The 22,609-nt window shown below is 39.6% G+C and overlaps 1 protein-coding gene across 4 annotated transcripts in view; it reads right to left on the bottom strand.

Annotated features, from left to right (window-relative positions):
* Window positions 1–11,854, bottom strand: part of TNPO1 (transportin 1) — a 100,150-nt gene extending 88,296 nt beyond the window's left edge. For 3 of the 4 annotated variants that reach the window (XM_025387084.1, XM_025387090.1, XM_025387091.1), the window contains exon 1: window positions 11,414–11,854. In XM_025387084.1, coding sequence (XP_025242869.1) covers window positions 11,414–11,428 — 15 coding nt within the window. In that variant the 5' untranslated portion in view covers window positions 11,429–11,854. Of the gene's footprint in view, window positions 1–11,211 lie in introns of all 4 variants that reach the window. The other variant, XM_025387088.1, reaches the window with a different exon arrangement.
* Window positions 11,855–22,609: the final 10,755 nt, after the last annotated feature.

The following is a 22,609-nucleotide window of genomic DNA, read 5'->3' as shown; positions in this document are numbered from 1 at the left end:
CTTCTCGGCCTCATCTTAATTTCTTCACAGTGCTGAATGCAGGTGACCACTCTTTCACCTCTTACGGCACCACATCTCGCTGGTTCTCCTTGTATCTCACTGGCTGCTCTTTGTCTCCTTTGCTGGCTCCCCTCAATATCCTAGACCCCCTTCTATTCTCTATCTAAATAATCTCATCAGTCTGCAACATTAAAAGCACCCTGAATTCCAGACTCAAGTATCCAACATCTGACAAGACATATCTGCTTGTTTGTCAAATGGGCATCTCCAACTTTGCTGGTTGAAACAAAACTCTTTTTTTTTGGCAGGGTCTCCCTCTGTTGCCCAGTCTGGAGTACAGTGGCATGACCACAGATCGCTGCAACCTTGACCTCCCAGGCTCAAGTGATCCTCTCGCCTTAGCATCCTGAGTGGCTGGGACTATAGGCGCATGCCACCACGCCCAGTTAATTAAAACACATTTTTTTTTTTTTTTTTTTTTTTTTTGGTGGAGACAGGGTCTCCCTATGTTGCTCAGGCTTGAAACAAAACTCTTGATTCCCTTCTCTAACCCATTCCAATCTGCTCCTCCTTCAGTTGCCTAATACCACTAAATACCACTAGTTTTCACCCAGTTGTTCAGGTCAATTATGGAGATCAGAAGCAATGATCCTTATTTCCCTTGATTTCCTTCATATCCCAAATACCATCAGCCAAGACTTAAAATACACCATCAAAATATACCCTGAATTGACCATTTCTCACCCCCTCTGCTGTTCACCCTAGTCCATGGTCTAGGCAGATTTGCCTGCCTCCCCTTTTATTCCGTCATAACCCATTCTCTGAGACAAAGCAGCAAAAATGAGCTTATCAAATCTGTAATTAAATCATGTCTTCCCCCCATCAAAATCTTCCAATGGTTTCCCATCACACAGAAGACCTTATATCCTCATCACAGCCTGCAAAGCTGTACCTAACATGGGTGCCTGCCCATCTCTCTGAACTTATCTCCTAGCAGTCTCTGTCCCCTTTTTCACTATGTTCATCACACTGGTTTTCTTACAGTCTCCAGATCATGCTAAGTTTGTTCCCACCTAAGGGCCTTTACTTTTGCACGCTCTTTCCCCCATATTCACATTGCTCACTCCTTCCCCTCTTTCAGATTGACTGCTGGCCAAATAAGACATTTAAGAAAGGCAATGTCCTCTTCCTTTTCCTCTCTCTGCTTTATTTTCTTAATATGTATTTGTTTTTTCTTGTCTCTTCATTAAAAAATAACTTAATGTAAAACATTAACATGTGACAGTTTCTCATTGCTAAAAAAAAGAAAAGCAAACAATATATATGAAATTCAAGCTCCTTTCAACTATCTCCCTTAATCTTGGTTCCCTCCCCAGAAGTACTTTAGTATTCATTTGGTTGTGTATCCTTGTAGAGTTCTTCTCTATGGAATTAAATACACAGGTATCTGTAGAAACAAAAAGTGTTTTATGCCTGTTCTATAGCAAACTTCAAAATACGCCCTAACTTTCCTAGTCATTATACAGAGATTTATTTTGTTACTCATTGGAATATATAGGTCTATTGGTGAACACTTAACGTAATTACCATTTTGCACCATTATGAACAATTAATTTAACAAATATTTACTGAGTGTCTACTACATTCTAGGCTCTGTATCTGTATCTTGCTGCAGATACAGCAAAAAATAAAACAAAGATCTTGCCCTCTTGCAGCCCGTATTCTTGCAGGAGGAGGAGGACAATAAACAGAATAAAATATACAGTGTAAACTTTTTTTGAAAAGGGCCAGAGAGTAAATATTTTTGGCTTTGCAGGCCACATATATATGTCACATATTTTTTGCTTTGTTTTTACAATCCTTTAAAAATGTAAAAACTATTCTTAGCTTATAGAATGTATAAAAACAGGGCAGAAGCTCATGGAGCTGTGGCTTGCTGACCCCTAATAGAGTACGTTAGAAGGTGGTATGTGCTATGCAAAAAATAAAAAGGAGTCCAGGATAAGAGTGGGGTGGGGGGGGGAAGTGCAGGATATAATATAGTATTAAATAGGGTTTCATAGATGGTAAGATCTGAGCAAAGACTGGGAGGTAAGTCCATTGAGCCAAGCAGATATGTGGAAGAAGTACATTTCAGAGAGTGGAGCCAGCAAGAGATCTAAAGCAGGAACAGGACAGATATAGCAAGGAGGCCAGTGAGCAAGAGGAGGACAGTGGTAATAGTTAATGAGGTCAGGAGGGTAAGGAGAAAGTGGAGTGGATTGGGCAGATCATGTAGAGCCTCACAGGACCAGCTATTCTCTGACCGAATGAAAGGGAATGTCTTAGTCCATTCAGGTTGCTATCACAAAACACCATAAATGAGATAGCTCATAAACAACAGAAATCGATTTCTTACCATTCTGTAGGATGGGAAGTCCAAGATCAAGACATATTCAGTATCTGGTGAGGGCTGCTTTCTAGCTCACAGACTTCTTGCTGTGTCCTCAAGAGACAAAGGGCAAGGGATCTCTCTAGGGTTTTTGTTTGTTTGTTTGCTTTGAGACAGAGTCTCGCCACGTCACTCAGGCTGGAGTGCAGTGGCGCGATCTCGGCTCACTGCAACTTCAGCCTCCTGGGTTCAAGCGATTCTCCTGCCTCAGCCTCCCGAGTAGCTGGGACTACAGGCACGTGCCACCACGCCCAGCGAATTTTTTTGTATTTTTAGTAGAGATGGGGTTTCACTGTGTTAGCCAAGATGGTCTCGATCTCCTGACCTCGTGATCCGCCCACCTCAGCCTCCCAAAGTGCTGGGATTACAGACATAAGCCACCGCACCTGGCCTCTAGGGCTTTTTAAGGGCACCAATCCTGTTCATGAGCACTCCACTTCCATGACCTAATGGCCTCCTAAAGGCCCCATTTCCTAATATTATCAACTTGGGAGTTAGGATTTCAAGTTTGGGAGGACACATACATTCAGACCATAACAGAAGCCATTGCAGGAGAAGTGACAGGGACTGTCTTAATTTGCGAAAGGCTTATTCTGGCTACTGTATTGAGAAAATACTCTTGGGAGGGGCTAGGGCAGAAGGGGCAGACCACATAGCAACCTATTTCAGTAATTCAACAAGATGTGATGGTAGTGGCTTGGACAAGGGTGGTGGCAGTGTGGGAGGTGGTGAGGCATGATAGGATTTTGGATGTATTTTGATGATACAGAAAACAGATTGTACTGAAAGAACAGATCTGAAGAGCAAAAGAAAAAGTGAAGTAAAAAAATAAGGTCAAGATTTTGGTCTGAGCTGCAGGATGGAGTTGCCATTGACAGAAATGGGGGAGTCTGTGGGTAAGGTAGGCACTGGGGAGAAAGTTTAGGAGTTTAGTTTTTGGGTATGCTGACTTGATGTCTATTATTAAACATTTAGGGGAGATGCTGAATAGGCAATTGCACGTATAAGACTGGAATTGGGGAGAGGGGCTAAAGATCTAAATTTGGGTATTGTTGATATTTACATGGTATTTAAAGCCATGAGACTAAATGAGATTACCAATAAAATGAGCATAGATAGAAACAAACAAACAAACAATAAAATTGGGGCTCTCCAACATTAAGAGGTCAGTGAAAATAAAGGAAAAGGAGAATTACAAGGACCAGCACTGAGACAGCAGATAACCAGGAATGTGCGACGTCCTAGAAGGCAAAGAAGAAATGGTTTCAAGGCTAAGGGAAGCAAACAGCTGTGTCAAATGCTGCTGACAGGTCACATAGGATGAGAATCAATAACATAGGGCGTTTAACAATATGGGGGCTACTGAAGAACCAGAGGAGCTGTTTCTGTGGGAGTGGTGCAGACAAAGGCCTGACTAGAGTGGGTTTAACAGAGTACTAGAGGAGAGAACTTGGCAATAGCAAGTACAGACAACTATTTCGAGAAATACTGCTCCCACAGGAAACAAAAAATTGGGGTAATGTGGTGAAATGGGACAATTTTTTTCCTAAGAGGGGAGAAATGATAGCATATTTGTTTGCTGATAGAAATGATTCAATAAAGAGAACAAAATTGATGATGTGGAAGGAGAGAACGTGAAGCCAAGTGCTTGAGCAGATGAGACAGAATGGGGCCTAGTACAAAGGTAGACAAGAATATGAACAGTTAATCTAAGGTAATAGGCAGGGAGATAGTCATGCACTGAGCAAATGCTGCATAGACCATTTCATAAATAGAGTGCCAGAGGTACGTGGAGTGGTTGCAGTCTATGGAAGTTCGGATTACTTCAGTTTTCTTAGCAAAATGGGAAGCAAGGTCATGAGCTGAAGGTGAGGACGGGAAAAGAGATATGGAAGGTTTGGGGAAAATAAGATATGAAATAGTCATTTAGAAGAGTGGGAGAGTAAGCAGACTAGGAAATACAGTACAATCATTGGGCAGCATTACGGACCCACTTGAGGTTTGTGGTCACGTGTGGTTGCGTGGTTTTTTTCTGGCCATGCCCAGTTACATAGGGGCAAGTGCAAAAAAAAAAAAAAAAAACCCAGAGAGTTTGTTTTAACTAAGGCTCTGGTTTTGCCAAACAAGCAAAGAGCAAGGAAGGGGATCCAAAGAAGTAATTAAACTGATTAACCATGAAATTTAGATGAGTAAATTCCATGTAAAAGGGAGTAAAAACATCAAGAGGGTAAGGGGCGGGGGAATAGTAATAGGATCAATGGGTTGGAGATTCCACTGGGGTCAGAAGATGGTTAGGGCTGAGGCACTAGGAGTGAGCTGCAAAAATAGGAAGAAGGGGTAACAGAGCAGAACACATGAAATGGCAACTATGGAAGGATTGCAGTTATTGACAATATAGGAGGGTATCACTGTGGAATGAGTGGCTGACATAGCGTAGATGGGAAAAACACTGGAAGAGAGGTCTAGGAAATGATAGGCCAGAGTTTGGGTGGATCAGTTATGTATACTCTTATCAATTTCAATATAAAGACTGGAGAGTAGGACAGTGAGCCTTTACGACATAATTCAAAACTGAAGATTGTAGGGAGAAAGGAGGAAGCATAGTCTGAAAGAAGCAAGGAGACTCGTGACAGATATCTTTCCCACCTCTAGAAACAGTGGTAAGGAAAGTTATGGAGCAAACAAACAAAAACAGCCACAAGTGCACAGTGGAAGAGAGTCCGGTTTCCATTAGAGCAAGAAAGTGAAAACAACATCTAAGAATAGGTTCAGACTGGATTTTACAGATGATAGACAGTTAATTTCACAAGGCACACTAGAAGGGTATGAAGAGTTGAGAAGGGGTTTAAGAAAAAGTGTAGACCCCACTCTAGCCTGGGCAAGAGAGCTAGACTCTGTCTCCAAAAAAAAAAAAAAAAAAAAAAAGTGTAGACCCAGTCCGAGCGCGGTGGCTCACACCTGTAATCCCAGCACTTTGGGAAGTCGAGGTGGGTGGATTGCCTGAAGTCAGGAGTGGGAGACCTGCCTGGCCAACACAGTGAAACCTCGTCTTTACTAAAATACAAAAAATCAGCTGGGCATGGCAGTGTGTGCCTGTAGTCCCAGTTATTAGGCAGGCTGAGGCAGGAGAATTGCTTGAACACAGGAGGCAGAGGTTGCAGTGAGCCGAAATCACGCCAGTGCACTCCAGCCTGAGCGACAGAGCGAGACTCCGTCTCCAAAAAAAGTGTAGAACTTTTTATGAATGGAGAGCCAGAGATAAAATGTGAACGGGAAGTCTGGAGGTTCTGTGGTTACTGACCAAGACTAATCCTAGCACACATGACTCCTATGATACACTCATGTGTTTCACTAAGAAATGGAAACTGCTGGGTCAAAGTTGTTTTTACTTTAAAATAGCTGTACTGATATATTCAATGTTATCCCTTTAACCTTCTCAATACATACTAACAAAACTTTTTTCTCTTTTGCCGGTATAATGAGCAGAAAAAAAAAGTCACTGCTTTACTTTGCATTTGTCTACTGGTGAGGTAAATCATTATTCCATGTTTACCCGCTAGCCGTATTTCCTCTTCTGTGGAACTTTCCCACTTAAAAAACAGTTGTTTTCCCTTTTAAATTGATGTAGAGTGCTTTAAAAATCTATTTTATTCTCTTCTTAATGATTCACACAAATCAATCTTCTAGATTCGTTTCATACCTTTCAACGGCTCATGATAGGGTGATATAAGGCTCAATAGGTGCTCTCTCTTCCAAATCCCTCTGTACTATATATTAGAGTTTGTCTAATTAAGGCCTTAGTCAAATCTGGCCATACCACTGGTTTCATAACTGTTTTTGCACTACAGTGGTAGAGATGGTATGGCCCACAAAGCAGAAATTATTTGCTATCTGGCCCTTTACAGAAAGCTTGTGGACCCCTGCTATATACCTTTCAGGGCCCCTGAACTGCTGAAGATTTCCAAGAACACAGCGGATCCTTATCTTTACTGACACACTCACTGAAATGCTGTTCCTAGTTCCCAAAATGCTCCAGACATTCCCCCTATTCTACTCAACGAATCTATTACTGGCCTTTCTTGGTGTTTTTACAGATTTATATCACGAAATCTGTAAATACACTTATTGAACTTATTTATTTACACATCTCTTTCTCCACTAGTATGTAAATCTCTCGACAAGAGATAATGCCAGCACTAATAAATGGCACACAAAGTCCTTCATGGTTTGCTAGCTCTCTCATCATTTCCTAGTTCTGCTATGCTCCAGTCAAAATATATATTTAATTTCATTAAATATTTTTCAAAAACATAATTTCTAATGGTAGTATAATAATCAAGAGTTCTGTACTTTCATACTCATTTCTTTAAAATTTTGGTGGATACCACCTATTCCTAATAATTTATTTACATTTATTTAGCATATTCATGATTTGCTGAAATACTTCTCTTCCTTAATTCCTTTCTTAGTAAAAACAAAAGTGGTGGAATCTTATCCTTCCTAAGATTAACTTTTTCATCTGTGGTAGGAACATATGCATCTAGGATAAAGGGGCTCCACTACCTACGTTGTAGGTAGTTCTATTTTCCTTATGTGAAACACATATTATATTTTTATTTCCCCAGTAGAACCTTCATTTACTTTACTAGGAGTTTTACTAAATGCATATTTCAATTTAAGCACTTATGGGCCTTTTCATTCCTCTTACTCCCCAGATTTAATCAAATTTGAGATTTCTTTGGTTTTCTCTCACTTATTTGTTTTGAGATCATTAAGAGTTGCACCAACAGATATTTGGTGCATTCACTTTAGAACCCAGTTTTATATAGTTGTTACCAATTATATCTCACCCGGGTAAAGATTTTTCTCTAAAATGTATGTGAAAAGTTAAGCCCTGTCTTGTTTAACTTTGCAACTTACCCATTCATTATTCCCAACTCAGTTTATCTTAAAAGTGTGGTCTGTGATCTATAGTTAGTTAAACAGCATAAAATTCCGAGTATGTATATGATATAAAAGTATACAAACAAAACAGCATGATGAGTTTTGCAGCCAAGCAGATCTAGATTCAGATTCAGGCTCGAACGCTCTGAGCCCTTGGACAAAGTACTTACCTATTTACACTTTGTTTTCTCATCAGTAAAATAGAATGCATAACACAGAGCCAAGATAATAAATGAGAAAAATGTACATGAAAGTGACAATGTATATTAAATGCCTACAAATAATGTCCAGTACATTACAAGTAAAACGTTAATCCACTCTCTATTCTTCTAATCCCCAAGCAACAGGAACAATAAATACTGTGTAGTCTCAATTTATTGTATTAATAAGTTCATTATTAAATTCCCTTAAATAAAAGCAATTTGGCAGTATGGACCATGAGCTTTGGATGTTTACTTTGACTCAGTATTTTTGCTTTGGGGACTCTATCTTCATAATCTAGAATGCAGAAATTGATATTTTTTATGAGGATGTTCATTGCAGTGTTTCTTATAACTGCAAAAAATTTGGAAACTGTTTAATAATGAGAAATCCACACAAACATGCAAACATTAAATATGGTAACAAAATAATTTAGTAGCATAAGAAAATGCTTATGGTGCTAGGTGAAAAAAGAATACAAAATTACCCACATAGTAAAGTGTCAACTGTGAAAAAAATCCAATAAACTCAGAAAAAAACATTGGAAGGAAATGCACCAAAGGGCTTACAGTAGTTACTACGTAGTACTGATATTTGTAATTTTTATTTTATGGTTGTCTATATTTTCTGAAATAATTAACAATGATAATGACATTGATGATAACAGCAGTTATTATTTATAAAAAAGTTAATACATGACAGGCCTAGTTTTAAGAGCTTACTGTATTAACTCATTTACTCCTCATAACATAAGATGAAAAAGTGAGATTAAATAACTTGCCCAAGGTCACACAGATAATTACAGAAGGTGCCAAAATCTGAATCCCAATAGTGTAGCTCTAAAGCGCCTGTTCTCTACACTACACTGAAAAGTTTTGCTTTGTTTTAAAAATTTAACCGTTAAAAAGGCATATATCAATCCCAACTTTATGGTCTCACAGTTATCAGCTTTTTTTTCAGTACTGAGTTGTAATATTTGCTCTGGCATGGAGTGTCTTTTTGGATTAAGATGTAGCCACTATTCCTATATGTATTCTATCTACTCCAGAAAATTCCAAGACAAATCTGCCTCCCTATTTCCCATTTCAATATCTCATTTGACCATTGAGACTCTAGAACTCTAATATTCTTACTTATTATAGCAACTGACAGTACTTCAAAGGACCCTTCAAAGCAACCCAATCACACTTGCTTTTGAAAACCACCCAACTAACATCCACGCATATAATTACAAATCAGTTGCCACTTGCTGTAGTTTGCATATGGTGTGTCTGTCTCCATCAAAATTCATGTTGAAATCTGATCATGATCTCGTGGACATGATTTAGTTCCCCGAGGGTGAGTTGTTAGAAAGCCAGGCCCTCCCCTCAGATTTCCCTTTCTTTGCCTGGGGAGCTTCCCCTTTGACCTTCTCTAACATGATATGATGCAGCACAACAAGCTGACCAGATGGCGGCGCCTTGCTTCTTATACTTCCCAGCCTGCAGAACCGTGAGCCAAATAATAAACCTCTTCTCTTAATAAAGGACCCAGTCTCAGGTATTCTTTTACAGCAACACAATACGGATTAAGGCACCACTCTTGCAAACATCTGTCTTCCATTGTGAAGTTCATTCCTTGTACAACTCAGAAGACTCCTTCACCTGCCAACACTCAACAGATTTACCATGGCAATGGCTGAATAGGGCCAACTAAGAAAAATCCTCAACCTCCAGGGGAATTTCACTGTTTCTGATCCTTCCTCTTTAAGGATGGCATTGTTCTCCATTGTTTTTGAAAACCTCATCAGTTTCTTTGATTCTCTCAGCTTTCTCACCCTTTTGCTGGTAAACCAAACTGTTTTGAGGGGGGAGGATATCTTTTTGGCACCAATATGTATTCAAATATCAATCTCAGGAAAAAAAATCACAATTTATACCCTGGCCAATAAAAAGAACTCCCCCACTCACTGCTGTGCTCCTCTCTGCAGTTTATATTTGATAAATTTATTTCATTGCACGCCACTTGGTTTGACTTCCTTTATAACCAGGTTTCTTTTCTTATAAAAACATTTGCAGAATCCAACATGGTTAAAAGTCAAGAAATTCTTCTAAATATAGATGTTTACATTTCAATGTAGGAGCTCATTTACAACATTTAGAAAAACTGAGTTCATGGAATGGCTTTAAAATTATAAATAAAAAAAACTATAGTCATAAAAACAATGAATACAATAACAAGTATTGATATCGGAAAAGCTTACAACTAGAATTATATATTTTTACAAAAAATCTTATTCTGTTCACATTATATAATGGTAATAAAGCCACTGAGAGTTGAGGTAGAAGCGCAAACAAGACTTTTACAGATATTTCAGTGGGAGGAATTTAATAATTCCTGATTAGGACAAAGATGCAGCCACATCAAGACTAATCCAGGGTGGCGTCCCCTTTTAGGAAAAAGAAAACAGAACACTAGTACTTCATTAGGCTCATGTTAAATTGCATGAAGTAAAAATCGTACTGCCAAACTAGTATAAATTTATGCATTGCATAGCTAGAGACTGAAAAAGAAATCTGCACCTTCAAACTACTATTTCCCTTTTGTGGTTGCTGATTTTCATCCTGGTACAGCCTTCTCGAGGAACAACTAGGGTGCCAAGTAAGGTAAAAGTGGAAAACAGATCCTTTCCCCAAAAACGGGACTTTCCCCTTTTCCACTAAATATAGCTTCTTCACCACTCTAATATGAAAGCTTTGATATAACAGGGAAACTTAAAATCCTGCAGGAACTTTTGTTATTCTAAAAGTGAGTACGTCAGGACAGCCATTTTACAACCTTCATTTCCAAACACCTATTACACCATACATCTTGCAATTTTAAAAGTATCTTTTCTTTAGGGTAAAAAAAGTACCATTTACGCATTCATCATTTAAGTCATTACTGTTTCAAAGGACAGTTATTAAGCTTCTTAATACAGCTGTCAAAATCAATTTGTAGATAGCCTCCAATTTCAATTTTCTACATTTACATCTACTGATAGACCAACCTGATTAGCGATTAAGATAACAGACTTAAACTGTAAGCAATCCTTGCAAAATCCAGTTGATTTTTAAAATCAGTAAGCAACACGCGATCATTTTTAAAGACAGCCATTCCGAAAATAGCTTGATTGTGGTGGCCGGTCTGCTCCTCAGCAGCTGTTCCCTGTTGCTTGTACGCATGAGAGTGCAGGTAGAAGTGCAAAACCCACAAGCCCACGCCAAACCCGTACAGTCACAAACATTATGTAAACATGTCGTGAGGCCAAGAAGCCCCAAGGAGAAAGAACCGCAGGGAGAAAGAGATCGGCAAGCTGCATGTGAGGACGATGGGCGCTGTGTGCGGACGCGGGAGACCCGGGCAGAGGGGCCCAGGGCGGGACAAAGACTGGTCCATCTCGGGCAGCGCCGGCCAGCGCCCAGAACCAGTGGGAGGCTGCCGTCCCGGGGCAGCCGACTGCAGCGCTCAAGGGCCCTCAAACGCCACAGCTTAACAGGCGAGGCAAACGCTTCCCTGAGTATCAGATCATTCCCTTCCCGCCCCTTGTAACGGGCTCCCGCCGCCCCTAACGGGCTCCTCGGACACCTGAGGAGCCGCCGTCGCCTGCCCCCTACCCGGGTCCCGCAGGGCGCCTGGGCCGGCAGCTGTTGGGGTTAGAACCGCGCCGCCGCTGCCTCCCGGCTTCAAACGGCCGGGCGGGCACCGGGAGAGCAAGCGAGCCCAGCGTCTCTCCCGTAGGCGCGTCAGGCAGCTCGGAGCTCCCAGCCTCTACTGCCGCCCCTCCAGTTCGGGGCCGCGCACCCTCACGCCACCTACCCGGTCCCACACCATCCCAGAGGCCTCGGGCGCTCAGGCCTTCGGCCGAAGCGGCACTGCCTCCTGTCCGGGGCCTGAAATGGCTGCGGAACAAAGAGAATCTGGGCTCCACTGAGCGCCGGTCCGATTGGCCGGGGGGCGGAGCCCGCCGCGGGAACGTTCGGCGGCGGTCGCCTTGGCAACGGCGGCGGGGCTGGGAAAACTGCGGCCTCGGTCGGCTGGGCCTGTGGGCCTGCGTCCGGCAGCGCGCGGCAGTGCCTTCTAAGCGGGCTCTGTAGCTTCAGACCTCACCGGCCTGGCGCGGGGCTCACAAGTGCTCGCACTCCCTGCGGCCGGCGCGCTGACCGGAGCCTCTGGGTCTCGCACGCAGCAGCTGCAGACGCTGCCCTGCGCGGTGGGGCTGTGAGCAAAATGGCCCGCCAGTGTGGTTGCTCAGACTGTGCTGGGCCCTCCTAGGAGGATGGCCCTGCCCCTGCCTAACTTCTGTACCCCAGCATAACCTCCAAAGTAACAGCCGTGCCCTGGGAGCCTGTTCAACACTGAACATATCCCACAATAACACAGTTCCAGCGTCGCTGGTAAAAAGCAGAAATGGCTTCGGTAGGTAGATGCGGGTGGATGGCTGCCTGCTTAGTACAAAATAGGCTTTTGACGTGTGTTGTATCTGGCGTATAAACTACTATGTAATTAAAATTCAGTGATTTATAAAATTTTTACGTCTCCAGGTGTGCAATCCTATAAAACTGTAGTTTCTTGCTCTTAGAAATAACAAGCCCTTCTCTCCCTAACCTGCCATCATGAGAAATTAAAATGTCCTCTATTTTCTGTACGGCAAATGATTCAAAATGGGAGTGGTGCACGTTTTTATACCCAATTGCAACAACGGTAATGAGATAAATATCAGTTCCCTTCCTTCAGATGATTCTTATATGTAACATTTACTGTATAAAAATACTTAAAATTTGCATAGCTAGCTGATTCTTATTTTCTAAGGTGATGATTCCGGTGATAATATTCCTCACATGATCAATGTGAGTAGAAATACCAGCAGTTCCGACTATCTTACTGGAAGTGCTGTATATATTTTGAAAATACGTAACAGTTGTTGCCTTCCTGTCATAGTTTAGGTAAAATTGCAGTACATAATACTAGAAAATGTCTGTAAATTTTTACTAAGATAATTTATTTGTTCATCTAAACATGTTAACAGTTTTCATTTGAACTACAGTCATTTTGCAGGAACAACTAGTTTATTTAACTTAAAATTTGAGACTAAAAGTACCATTTTTTAATTATTGGGAAATTGAACTTAGCAAGGAAAATATTATAGATAACTAAAATACTCATGATTTCAACATGTTCTAATGTTAATTTGATAGTAATTGGATACAGTAGTGTATATCAAAAAGAGCCCCCCCCCCCCAAATAGGAGTGGATTACTAAGAACAAAAATGTAATATAAACTTTCCTAAATGGTAGTTTATCTGCAGGAAAATATACCCAGAAAAAGTGTATTTATCCAAATAACAAATGGCTTATTTCTGCATTTGAAAAGTTACATCGTGGACTAGGATCTGTACAAATCAGAGGATGTGTAGTATTTGCATTATTCTTTGCTAAAGGAAAAAACACAAATATTTCTAAAATCTAAAGGATTAGCAAATAATGACAGATGTAAATACTGCTGACTAAGCAATTACTAGGAGTTCCTCTGATTAATAGTTTAGAAATAATTGAAATGAAGAAAAAGTAACATTATTTAGCCTAAGAGGATTTATTGGCCACAATCGTTTGAAAGAAAAAAATGTTGATTATCAGATGTAGTAAAATTGAGATTAAGCAAATTAAATATGTATTCTTTTGTAAAAATCAAAGTGAATGAAAATATTAATATAAAATAGTTCTATGTTGAATAGAGATTCTTACACGTGTAGCCTTTTTGTCTCTTCTAGGTCAAATTAAAAATACATGTTTTAAAGAGTAAATCTTATCATTAACAAGGATTTATTAACATGGCTTATTTTATTTTTCTTTGCACCGTTTGCACATATAATAGCAGCTATCCAGTAGTATTTTCTCTTTATACCTAAATATGCTCATGTGGTAAAACTTTGAAGAATTATTGATAATTTTTAAATGACAAAAATGAAGTTAAAAATTATAAACTTTGTTTTTACCTTTAAAACATAGATACCTTATATTTTAAATTTCTGTATTAATTTTATTTTCTCAGGTGAAAAATTTACCAAGATAAAAATAAAAACATGTTAGAAGTTACAAAATAGCATCTGAGGAAGAAAACATGCTTATAAGCTTTCACCTAGGAATGACAAGATGCTTATTTTGTCAAGTGTAGCATTGTCAAAACAAGTATGGAGCTTGCAGGCAGAGGACCTATATGCAGACACTGGCTTTACCACTTATGAATGCTTTTGGTTCAGTCTTTCTGAGCTTCACTTTCTTTTGTCTGAAACGAGATTAAATAAGATAAGTTACATAAAGAACTCATGAGCAGAGTGCAGGGAAGGTTGTTAGAGGGCAGTGAATGAAAGTATTACTAGACATTAATATAAATCAAAGATGTTTGAGAAGGAGGAATGATTATTGAAAAAGTAGGTCTGGAAGTTCAAAAATTGTTAAATAAATATCTTTAATAGGCAATTGTTGGTGAGTATATAGAAACCTGGTAAGATAAGTAATCTTTTAAATGCAGCCAAGCTTCTAAAATAGAATAAGCCTGGGCGCAGTGGCTCACACCTGTAATCCCAACACTTTGGGAGGCCGAGGTGGGCAGATTACCTGAGGTCAGGAGTTTGAGACCAGCCTGGCCAACACGGTGAAACCTCGTCTCTACTAAAAATACAAAAATTAGCTGTGTGTGGTGGCGAGCTTCTGTAATCCTAGCTACTCAGGAGGCTTAGGCAGGAGAATCGCTTGAACCCGGGAGGCAGAGGTTGCAGTAAGCCAAGATCACACCATTCATTTGCACTCCAGCCTGGGTGACAGAGCAAGGCTTTGTCTCAAAAATAAATGAAAAAATAAAAATAAATAAATAAAAAAAATAGAATAGAATCTTCTAAAATATTGTTTCCATTTATACTTCTGGAAAGACAATTATTTCACATTATGTAGTTTAAAGAATTGCCTTACACTGAAACATCTTCAGGTTGACATTATGAAAAAAAGTTTCAGTAATTATTTAGAAGAATTTAATTCAAATATTGAAGAGGACAACTGTAGTCAATATTCAGAAATGTGTAAATAATCTACAGGCATTTCTCATTTAAAGTAAGCCCAATATATAAAGTTTGAATTCTTAAAAATGATAAATTAGGGAGTTATGAGTTGGGAAAAATTAACTTCAAAGCTCCTTTAAGTATTAACATGTCCTAGTGATTATAATACGATTCTGCTTATAAAAAGGTTTACTTAGACTTCCAGTTTTGGGAAGATGGAGTAGATATACTTGTCCCTATTCCTCCCACTAAGTATAATGAAAAATTCTGAACATTACATATGAAGCAAACATAAAAGTCTCCAAATGGTGGAAAAAAGACAGATCAACTAGAGACCTTGGGACCCAAGGAACAACATGATGGTTAATTCCCTATGTTTACTTTTTGCTTTAGATACACCAGACTTGAAACTTTAGATATCAGCAACCTGGAAACACCAATGGCACAGACAAAAAAAGCCCCATCAAAACACTGCTCCAGCTGAAGGGCCAGAAAAGGAGTATAGCAGACAGAGAACTTTTTGACAATAAATGCATACTCTAGGCAACTACAGACAGAATTGTGACCCATCCTACTCATGTCAGCAAAGTCCTAGTGGAGAGCATAGACCCCTACCCTCACCAGACTATTAGGTAGTTTAAAGAATTGCCTTACACTGAAACATCTTCAGGTTGGCATTATGGAAAAATATTTAAGTAATTATTTAGAGGTGTCCTAACCCCTCCTTCCCAGGGTGGTGTCGGAGAAGGTCAAATAAAGAACCAGTACTTTCATCATCATACGTCAGTAATAAGGAGTCTCCCATCCGGGGTGTCAGTGAAGGCCAAATGAGGAACTTGGATATCTCCTCCAACTTGGCCTGCTCCCCACACCCACTTCCCCTGCCAGTACCATGTTAGAAAAAGCCAGCTAAAAGAGATTTTAATGAGATTCAAAACCTCATAAATATCCCATATGTCCAGGTTTTATGAAAATCACTCATGATATATATCAAGAACTAGGAAGATCTCAAACTATATGAAAAAAGACCATTAATAAATGACAAAACCAAGAAGACAAATATGTTAGAATTATCTGACAAAGATGTAAAAAAATTATCTGACAAAGATGTTAAAAAATAAAAATGCTTCAGTGAGCAACTACAAAAACACTTGACACAAATGAAAAAATAGGAAGTCTCATTAGATAAGTAGAAGACATAAAGAAAAACCAAATGGAAATTTTAGAACTGAAAAATACAATAATCAAAATTAAAAACTAAATGAGTTGAATAACAGAACGAAGGAGACAAAGGAATAAATCAAGGAACTTGAAGATAGAAGAACAGAAATTATCCGCTCTAACAAAAGAGAGAAAATAGACTAAAAAGAGCAGATTCTCATGGAACTAAGTGACTACAACAAAAGATGTAACATTCATGAAATCAGAGTCCTAGAGGGAGAAAAGAAAGAGGGTAAGGCTAAAAATACTCAAATAAATAATGTCTGAAAACTTCTGAAATTTGGTGAAAGACATAAACCTACAGATTCAAGAAGCTGAGTGAGTTTTTAACAAAGGAGCCAAAACAGTTAAATGGGAAGAAGGTAGTTATTTTTTAACAAATAGTGCTGAAACAACAGGGTATTCACATGCAAAAGAATAAAGTTGGACGTCTGCTTCACACCATATACAAAAATTAACTCAAAATGGATCATAGAACAAAATCTAAGTGCTAAAACTATAAAATTATCAGAAGTAAACATGGAAGTAAAGTTTTGTGACCTGGAGTTAGGAAAAGACTTACATATGACACCAAAAACACAAGCAACAAAAGAAAAAGTAAGTAAGTTGGATTTCATCAAAATTTTAAACTTTCATGCTTCAAGTGGCACCACCAAGAAAGAAAATGAAAAGACAACACACAGAATGGGAGAAAATATTTGCAAATCACATATACAATAAGAGATTTATATTTAGTATAGATAAAAACTCTTATACCTCAATAATAAAAAACAACCTAATTAAAAATGGAGAAAGGATCTGTATAGACATTTCTTCAAATAAGATATACAAATGACGAATATGCTTATGAGAAGAAGCTCAATATCATTAGCTACTAGGGAAATGCAAATCAAAACAAGGAGACACCACACTCATTAGAATATCTATAACATGAAGTACAGGTAGCAAGTATTGGGGAGGATATGGAGAAATTGGAACCCCCATACACTGCTGGTGGGAATGTAAAATGCTACAGCTGCTCTGGAAAACAGTGTGGCAGTTCCTCAAACAATTAAATATAGAGTTACTCTATGACTCAGGAATTCTACTCCAAATAAAAGAAAACATATGTCTACACAAAAAGTGGTACAAAAAGCAGGATTATTTGTAATTATTTGTAATATCCAAAAAGTGGTACAACTCGAATGTTCATCAATTGATTAATGAATAAACAAAATATAGTATATATGTGTGTGTGTGTATATATATATATATATATATACACACACACAATGGACTATTAATTGGTACTAAAAAGGAATAAAGTGCTAATACATGCCAGAGTATGACTCAACCTTGAAAGCATTATGCTTTAAGTAAAAGAAGCCAGTTACAAAAGCCACATGTTACATGATTATGTGAAAGTCTAAAATAAGCAAATATATAGAGACAAAGTATGTCAGTGGTTTCCAAGGGTCAGGAGAGGAAATAGTGATTACTAATAGGTATAGGGTTTCTTTTCTAGGTGATTAAAGTGTTCTAAAATTAGATAGTGGAGGTTACACAATGTTGTGAATCTAAAAACCACTGAATTATAAACTTTAAAAGGGTGAGTTTTATGGTTAAAAATTATATGTCAATAAAGCTGTTACTAAAAAAAAGACAAATGAAACCTAATAGGATAAACTCAAAGAGATTTCATGCCAAGATGTATCATTCAACTTTGGAAACTAAGAGCATAGAAAAAATTGTTAAAAGCAGAGTGCAAGAAATGACACCTTACTTGTAAGGGAAAAGCAATTTGAATGACAGTGGATCTCACATCAGAAACCATGGACTCCATAAGGAAGTGACACAACATCTTTCAAGTGCTGAGAGGAAAAAACTGTCAACCCAAATCTAATATCCAGCAAAAAAAATCCTTTAGGAATGGAGGGGGAAATAATGATGTCCTCAGATGAAGGGAAACTAAGAGATTTTGTCACTAGCAGTTTTTTTCTAAAAGCATGACTACAGAAATTTCTTTAAACAAAAAGGAAATTATGAAAGAAAGAATATTGGAACATTAAGTGCAAAGAAAAAACACACTAAGTAAAAATAGGAGTCAATATAATAGGCTTCCCTTCTCTTGAGGGGTTAAAGCAGAAATTTTAACATCTGATTTGGTAGAGAGAATACTTAGGACAATCATATTATAAAAGAAAAAAGATAAGGAACTATAAAGGGAAATAAGGTTTGTACACTTCACTTGAACTGGCAAAATTACACCACAAGTACACGAGGATAGGTTTGATATCGATATTGACTTAGTCCACTTATGCTGTTATATCACAATACCTGAGACAGTAATTTAGAAAAAACTGAAATTTATTTTCTCACAGTTCTGGAAACTGGGAAGTCCTAGATCAAGGCATCGGCATCTGTTGTCTGCTGAAGACCCTCTTGTTGCATGAAGCCTCTTTTATAAGGGCCTTAATAACATTAATGAGGAAGAACTTTCATGACTTAATTACCTCTTAAAAACTTTACTACCTAATACCATCACATTTGCAATGCCTGAATTTTGGAAGGGATACATTTAAACCATAGCAAATATATGAAAAATTTTAAGTTATAAAAATATGTATAATTTTAATACCTAAAGCAACTAGTAAAAAAGAAATAGATACACTCAAAAACAAAAATTAATATGGAATTCTAAAATGTAACCCACAGGAAATAACCCACAAGAAGATAAGGAAAAGAAAACAGAGAAATGAAAAACAGAGAGAATAGACAGAAAACAAAATATAAAATAACTGATTTAAGCTCTAACATATCTGCAATTACATTCAACATATTGGAAAAAAGGATTGTTGGAGGTGGGTGGCAAGATGGCCGAATAGGAAGAGCTCTGGTCTGCAGCTCCCAGCGAGATCAACGCAGAAGGTGGGTGATTTCTGCATTTTCAGCTGAGGTACCTGGCTCATCTCATTGGGACTGGTTAGATAGTGGGTGCAGCCCACGGAGGATGAGTTGAAACAGGATGGGGCGTTGCCTCACCCAGAAAGTGCAAGGGGTCGGGCAACTCCCTCCCCTAGTCAAGGGAAGCCGTGAGGAATGGTACATTCTGGCCCAGATACTATGCTTTTCCCACAGTCTTTGCAACCCGCAGACCGGGAGATTCCCTTAGCTCCCTACACTACAGGGCCCTGGGTTTCATGCACAAATCTGCGTGGCCATTTGGGCAGACACTGAACTAGCTGCAGGAGTTCTTTTTTCATACCCCAGTGACGCCTGGAATACCAGTGAGACTAAAGTGTGCACTCCCCTGGAAAGGGGGCCGAAGCCAGGGAGTCAAGTGGTCTAGCTCAGTGGATCCCACTCCCACAGAACCCAGCAAGCTAATACTCACTGGCTTGAAATTTTGCTGCCAGCACAGCAGTCTGAAGTAGACCTGGGATGCTTAAGCTTGGTAGGGAGGGGTGTCTGCCATTACTGAGGCTTCAGTACATGGTTTTCCCCTCACAGTGTAAACAAAGCCTCGGGGAGGTTCGAACTCGGCGGAGCCCACGGCAGCTTGGCAAAGCCGCGGTAGCCAGACTGCCTCTCTAGATTTCTCCTCTCTGAGCAGGGCATCTCTGAAAGAAAGGCAGCAGCCCCAGTCAGGGGCTTATAGATAAAATTCCCATCTCCCTGGGTTGGAGAACCTAGGGGAAGGAGCGGCTATGGGTGCAGCCTTAGCAGACTTAAACCTTCCTGCCTGTGGGCCCTGAAGAGAGCAGCGAATCTTTCAGCACAGTGCTCGAGCTCTGCTAAGGGACAGACTGCCTCCTCAAGTGGGTTCCTGACCCTCGTGCCTCCTGACTGGGAGACACCTCCCAGCAGGTGTCAACAGACACCTCATGCAGGAGAGCTCCAGCTGGCATCTGGCAGGTTCCCCTCTGGGATGAAGTTTCCAGAGGAAGGAAAAGGCAGCAATCTTTGCTGTTCTGCAGTCTCTGCTGGTGATACCCAGGCACACAGAATCTGGAGTGGACTTCCAGCAAACTCCAGCAAACCTGCAGCAGAGGGGCCTGACTGTAACAAACAGAAAGAAATAGCATCAACATCAACAAAAAGGACATCCACACAAAAACCCCATCCAAAGGTCACCAACATCAAAGACCAAAGGTATATAAATCCACAAAGGTGAGGAAAAACCAGCGCAAAAAGGCGGAAAATTCCAAAAATCAGAATGCCTCTTCTCTTCCAAAGGATCACAACTCCTTGCCAGCAAGGGAACAAAACTGGACACAGAATGAATTTGACAAATTGGACAGAAGTAGGCTTCAGAGGGTGGGTAATAACAAACTCCTCCAAGCTAAAGGAGCATGTTCTAACCCAACACAAGGAAGCTGAGAACCTTGAAAAAAGGTTTGCTAACTAGAATAACCAGTTTAGAGAAGAATATAAATGACCTGATAGAGCTGAGAAGCGCAGCACGAGAACTTCGTGAAGCATGCACAAGTATCAATAGCCGAATCAATCAAGCAGAAGAAAGGCTATCAGAGATTAAATATCAACTTAATGAAATAGAGTGTGAAGACAAGATTAGAGAAAAAAGAATGAAAAGGAACGAACAAAGCCTCCAAGAAATGTGGGACTAGGTGAAAAGACCAAACCTACATTTGATTGGTGTACCTAAAAGTGATGGGGAGAATGGAACGAAGTTGGAAAGCACTCTTCAGGATATTATCCAGGAGAACTTCCTCAGCCTATCAAGACAAGGCAACATTCAAATTCAGGAAATACAGAGAACACCATGAAGATACTCCTCGAGAAAAGCAACCCCAAGACACATAATTGTCAGATTCACCATGGTTGAAATGAAGGTAAAAATGTTAAGGGCAGCCAGAGAGGAAGGTCAGGTTACCCACAAAGGGAAGCCTATCATGCTAACAGTGGATCTCTCTGAAGAAACACTACAAGCCAGGAGAGAGTGGGGGCTAATATCAACATTCTTAAAGCAAAGAATTTTCAACCCAGAAATTCATATCCAGCCAAACTAAGCTTCATAAGTGAAGGAGAAATAAAACCCTTTACAGACAATCTAATGCTAAGAGATTTTGTCACCACCAGGCCTACCTTACAAGAACTCCTGAAGGAAGCACTAAATATGGAAAGGAACAACTGGTACCAGCCACTGCAAAAACATACCAAATTGTAAAGACTATCAACACTATGAAGAAACTGCATCAACTAACAGGCAAAATAACCAGCTAGCATCATAATGACAGGATCAAATTCACACATAACAATATTAACCTTAAATGTAAATGGGCTAACTGCCACAATTAAAAGACACAGACTGGCAAATTGGATAGTCAAGACCCATTGGTGTGCTGTATTTAGGAGATCCATCTCACATGCAATGACACACATAGTCTAGGGAACAATGAACAAGAAGAGCTAACTGTCCTAAATATACATGCACCCGATACAGGAGCACCCAGATTCATAAAGCAAGTACTTAGAGACCTCCAAAGAGACTTAGACTCCCACACAATAATAGTGGGAGACTTTAACACCCAACTGTCAATATTAGACAGATCAACGAGACAGAAAATTAACAAGGATATTCAGGACTTGAACTCAGCTCTGGACCAAGCAGAGCTAGTAGACATCTATAGAACTCTTCACCCCAAATCAACAGAATATATGTTCTTCTCAGCGCCACATCACACTTATTCTAAAATTGATCACATAATTGGAAGTAAAACACTCCTCAGCAAATGCAAAAGAACAGAAATCATAACAAGCAGTCTCTCAGACCACAGTACAATTAAATTAGAGCTCAGCATTAAGAAACTCACTCAAAACCACACAACTACATGGAAACTGAACAACCTGCTCCTGAATGACTACTGGGTAAATAATGAAATTAAGGCAGAAATAAGTTCTTGGAGACCAATGAGAATAAAGACACAATGTAGCAGAATCTCTGGAACGCAGCTGAAGCAGTGTTTAGAGGGAAATTTAGAGTACTAAATACCCACAGAAGAAAGTGGGAAAGGTCTAAAATCAACACTCTAACAACACAATTAAAAGAGAGAAGAGGGGGTAGGCAGATTCAAAAGCTAGCTGAAGACAAGAAATAACTAGGATCAGGGTGGAACTGAGGGAGATAAAACACGAAAAACCCTTCAAAAAGTCAATGAATCCAGAACTGGTTTTTTGAAAAGATTAACAAAATAGATGGACTGCTAGCTGGATTAATAGGGAACAAAGGAGAGAAGAATCCAATGGACACAATAGAGAATGATGGGATGTCACCACTGATCCCACAGAGATACAAACCACCATCAGGGAATACTATAAACACCTCTGTATAAATAAACTGGAAAGTCTGGAAGAATCGGATAAATTTCTGGATGCATGCACCCTCCCAGAACTAAACTGGGAGGAGATCGAATCCCTGAATAGACCAATGACAAGTTCTGAAATTGAGGTGGTAATTAATAGCCTGCCAACCAAGCAAAGCCCAGGACCAGACAGATTTACAGCCATATTCTACCAGGGGTGCAGAGAGGAGCTGGTACCATTCCTTCTGAAACTGTTCTGAACAATGGAAAAAGAGGGGCTCCTCCCTAGCTCATTTTATGAGGCTGGAACCATCCTGTTGCCAAGACCTGGCAGAGACACAACAGAAAAAGGAAATTTTGGGCCAATGTCCCTGGTGAACATCGATGTGAAAATCTTCAATAAAATGCTGGTGGGCTCAGTTCAGCAGCACATCAAG

This window comes from Theropithecus gelada, chromosome 6 (genome assembly GCF_003255815.1).
Source record: "Theropithecus gelada isolate Dixy chromosome 6, Tgel_1.0, whole genome shotgun sequence".
NCBI lineage: Eukaryota > Metazoa > Chordata > Mammalia > Primates > Cercopithecidae > Theropithecus > Theropithecus gelada.
The sequence above is the reverse complement of the archived record's forward strand: the minus strand, read 5'-3'. Positions and strand labels throughout refer to the sequence as shown.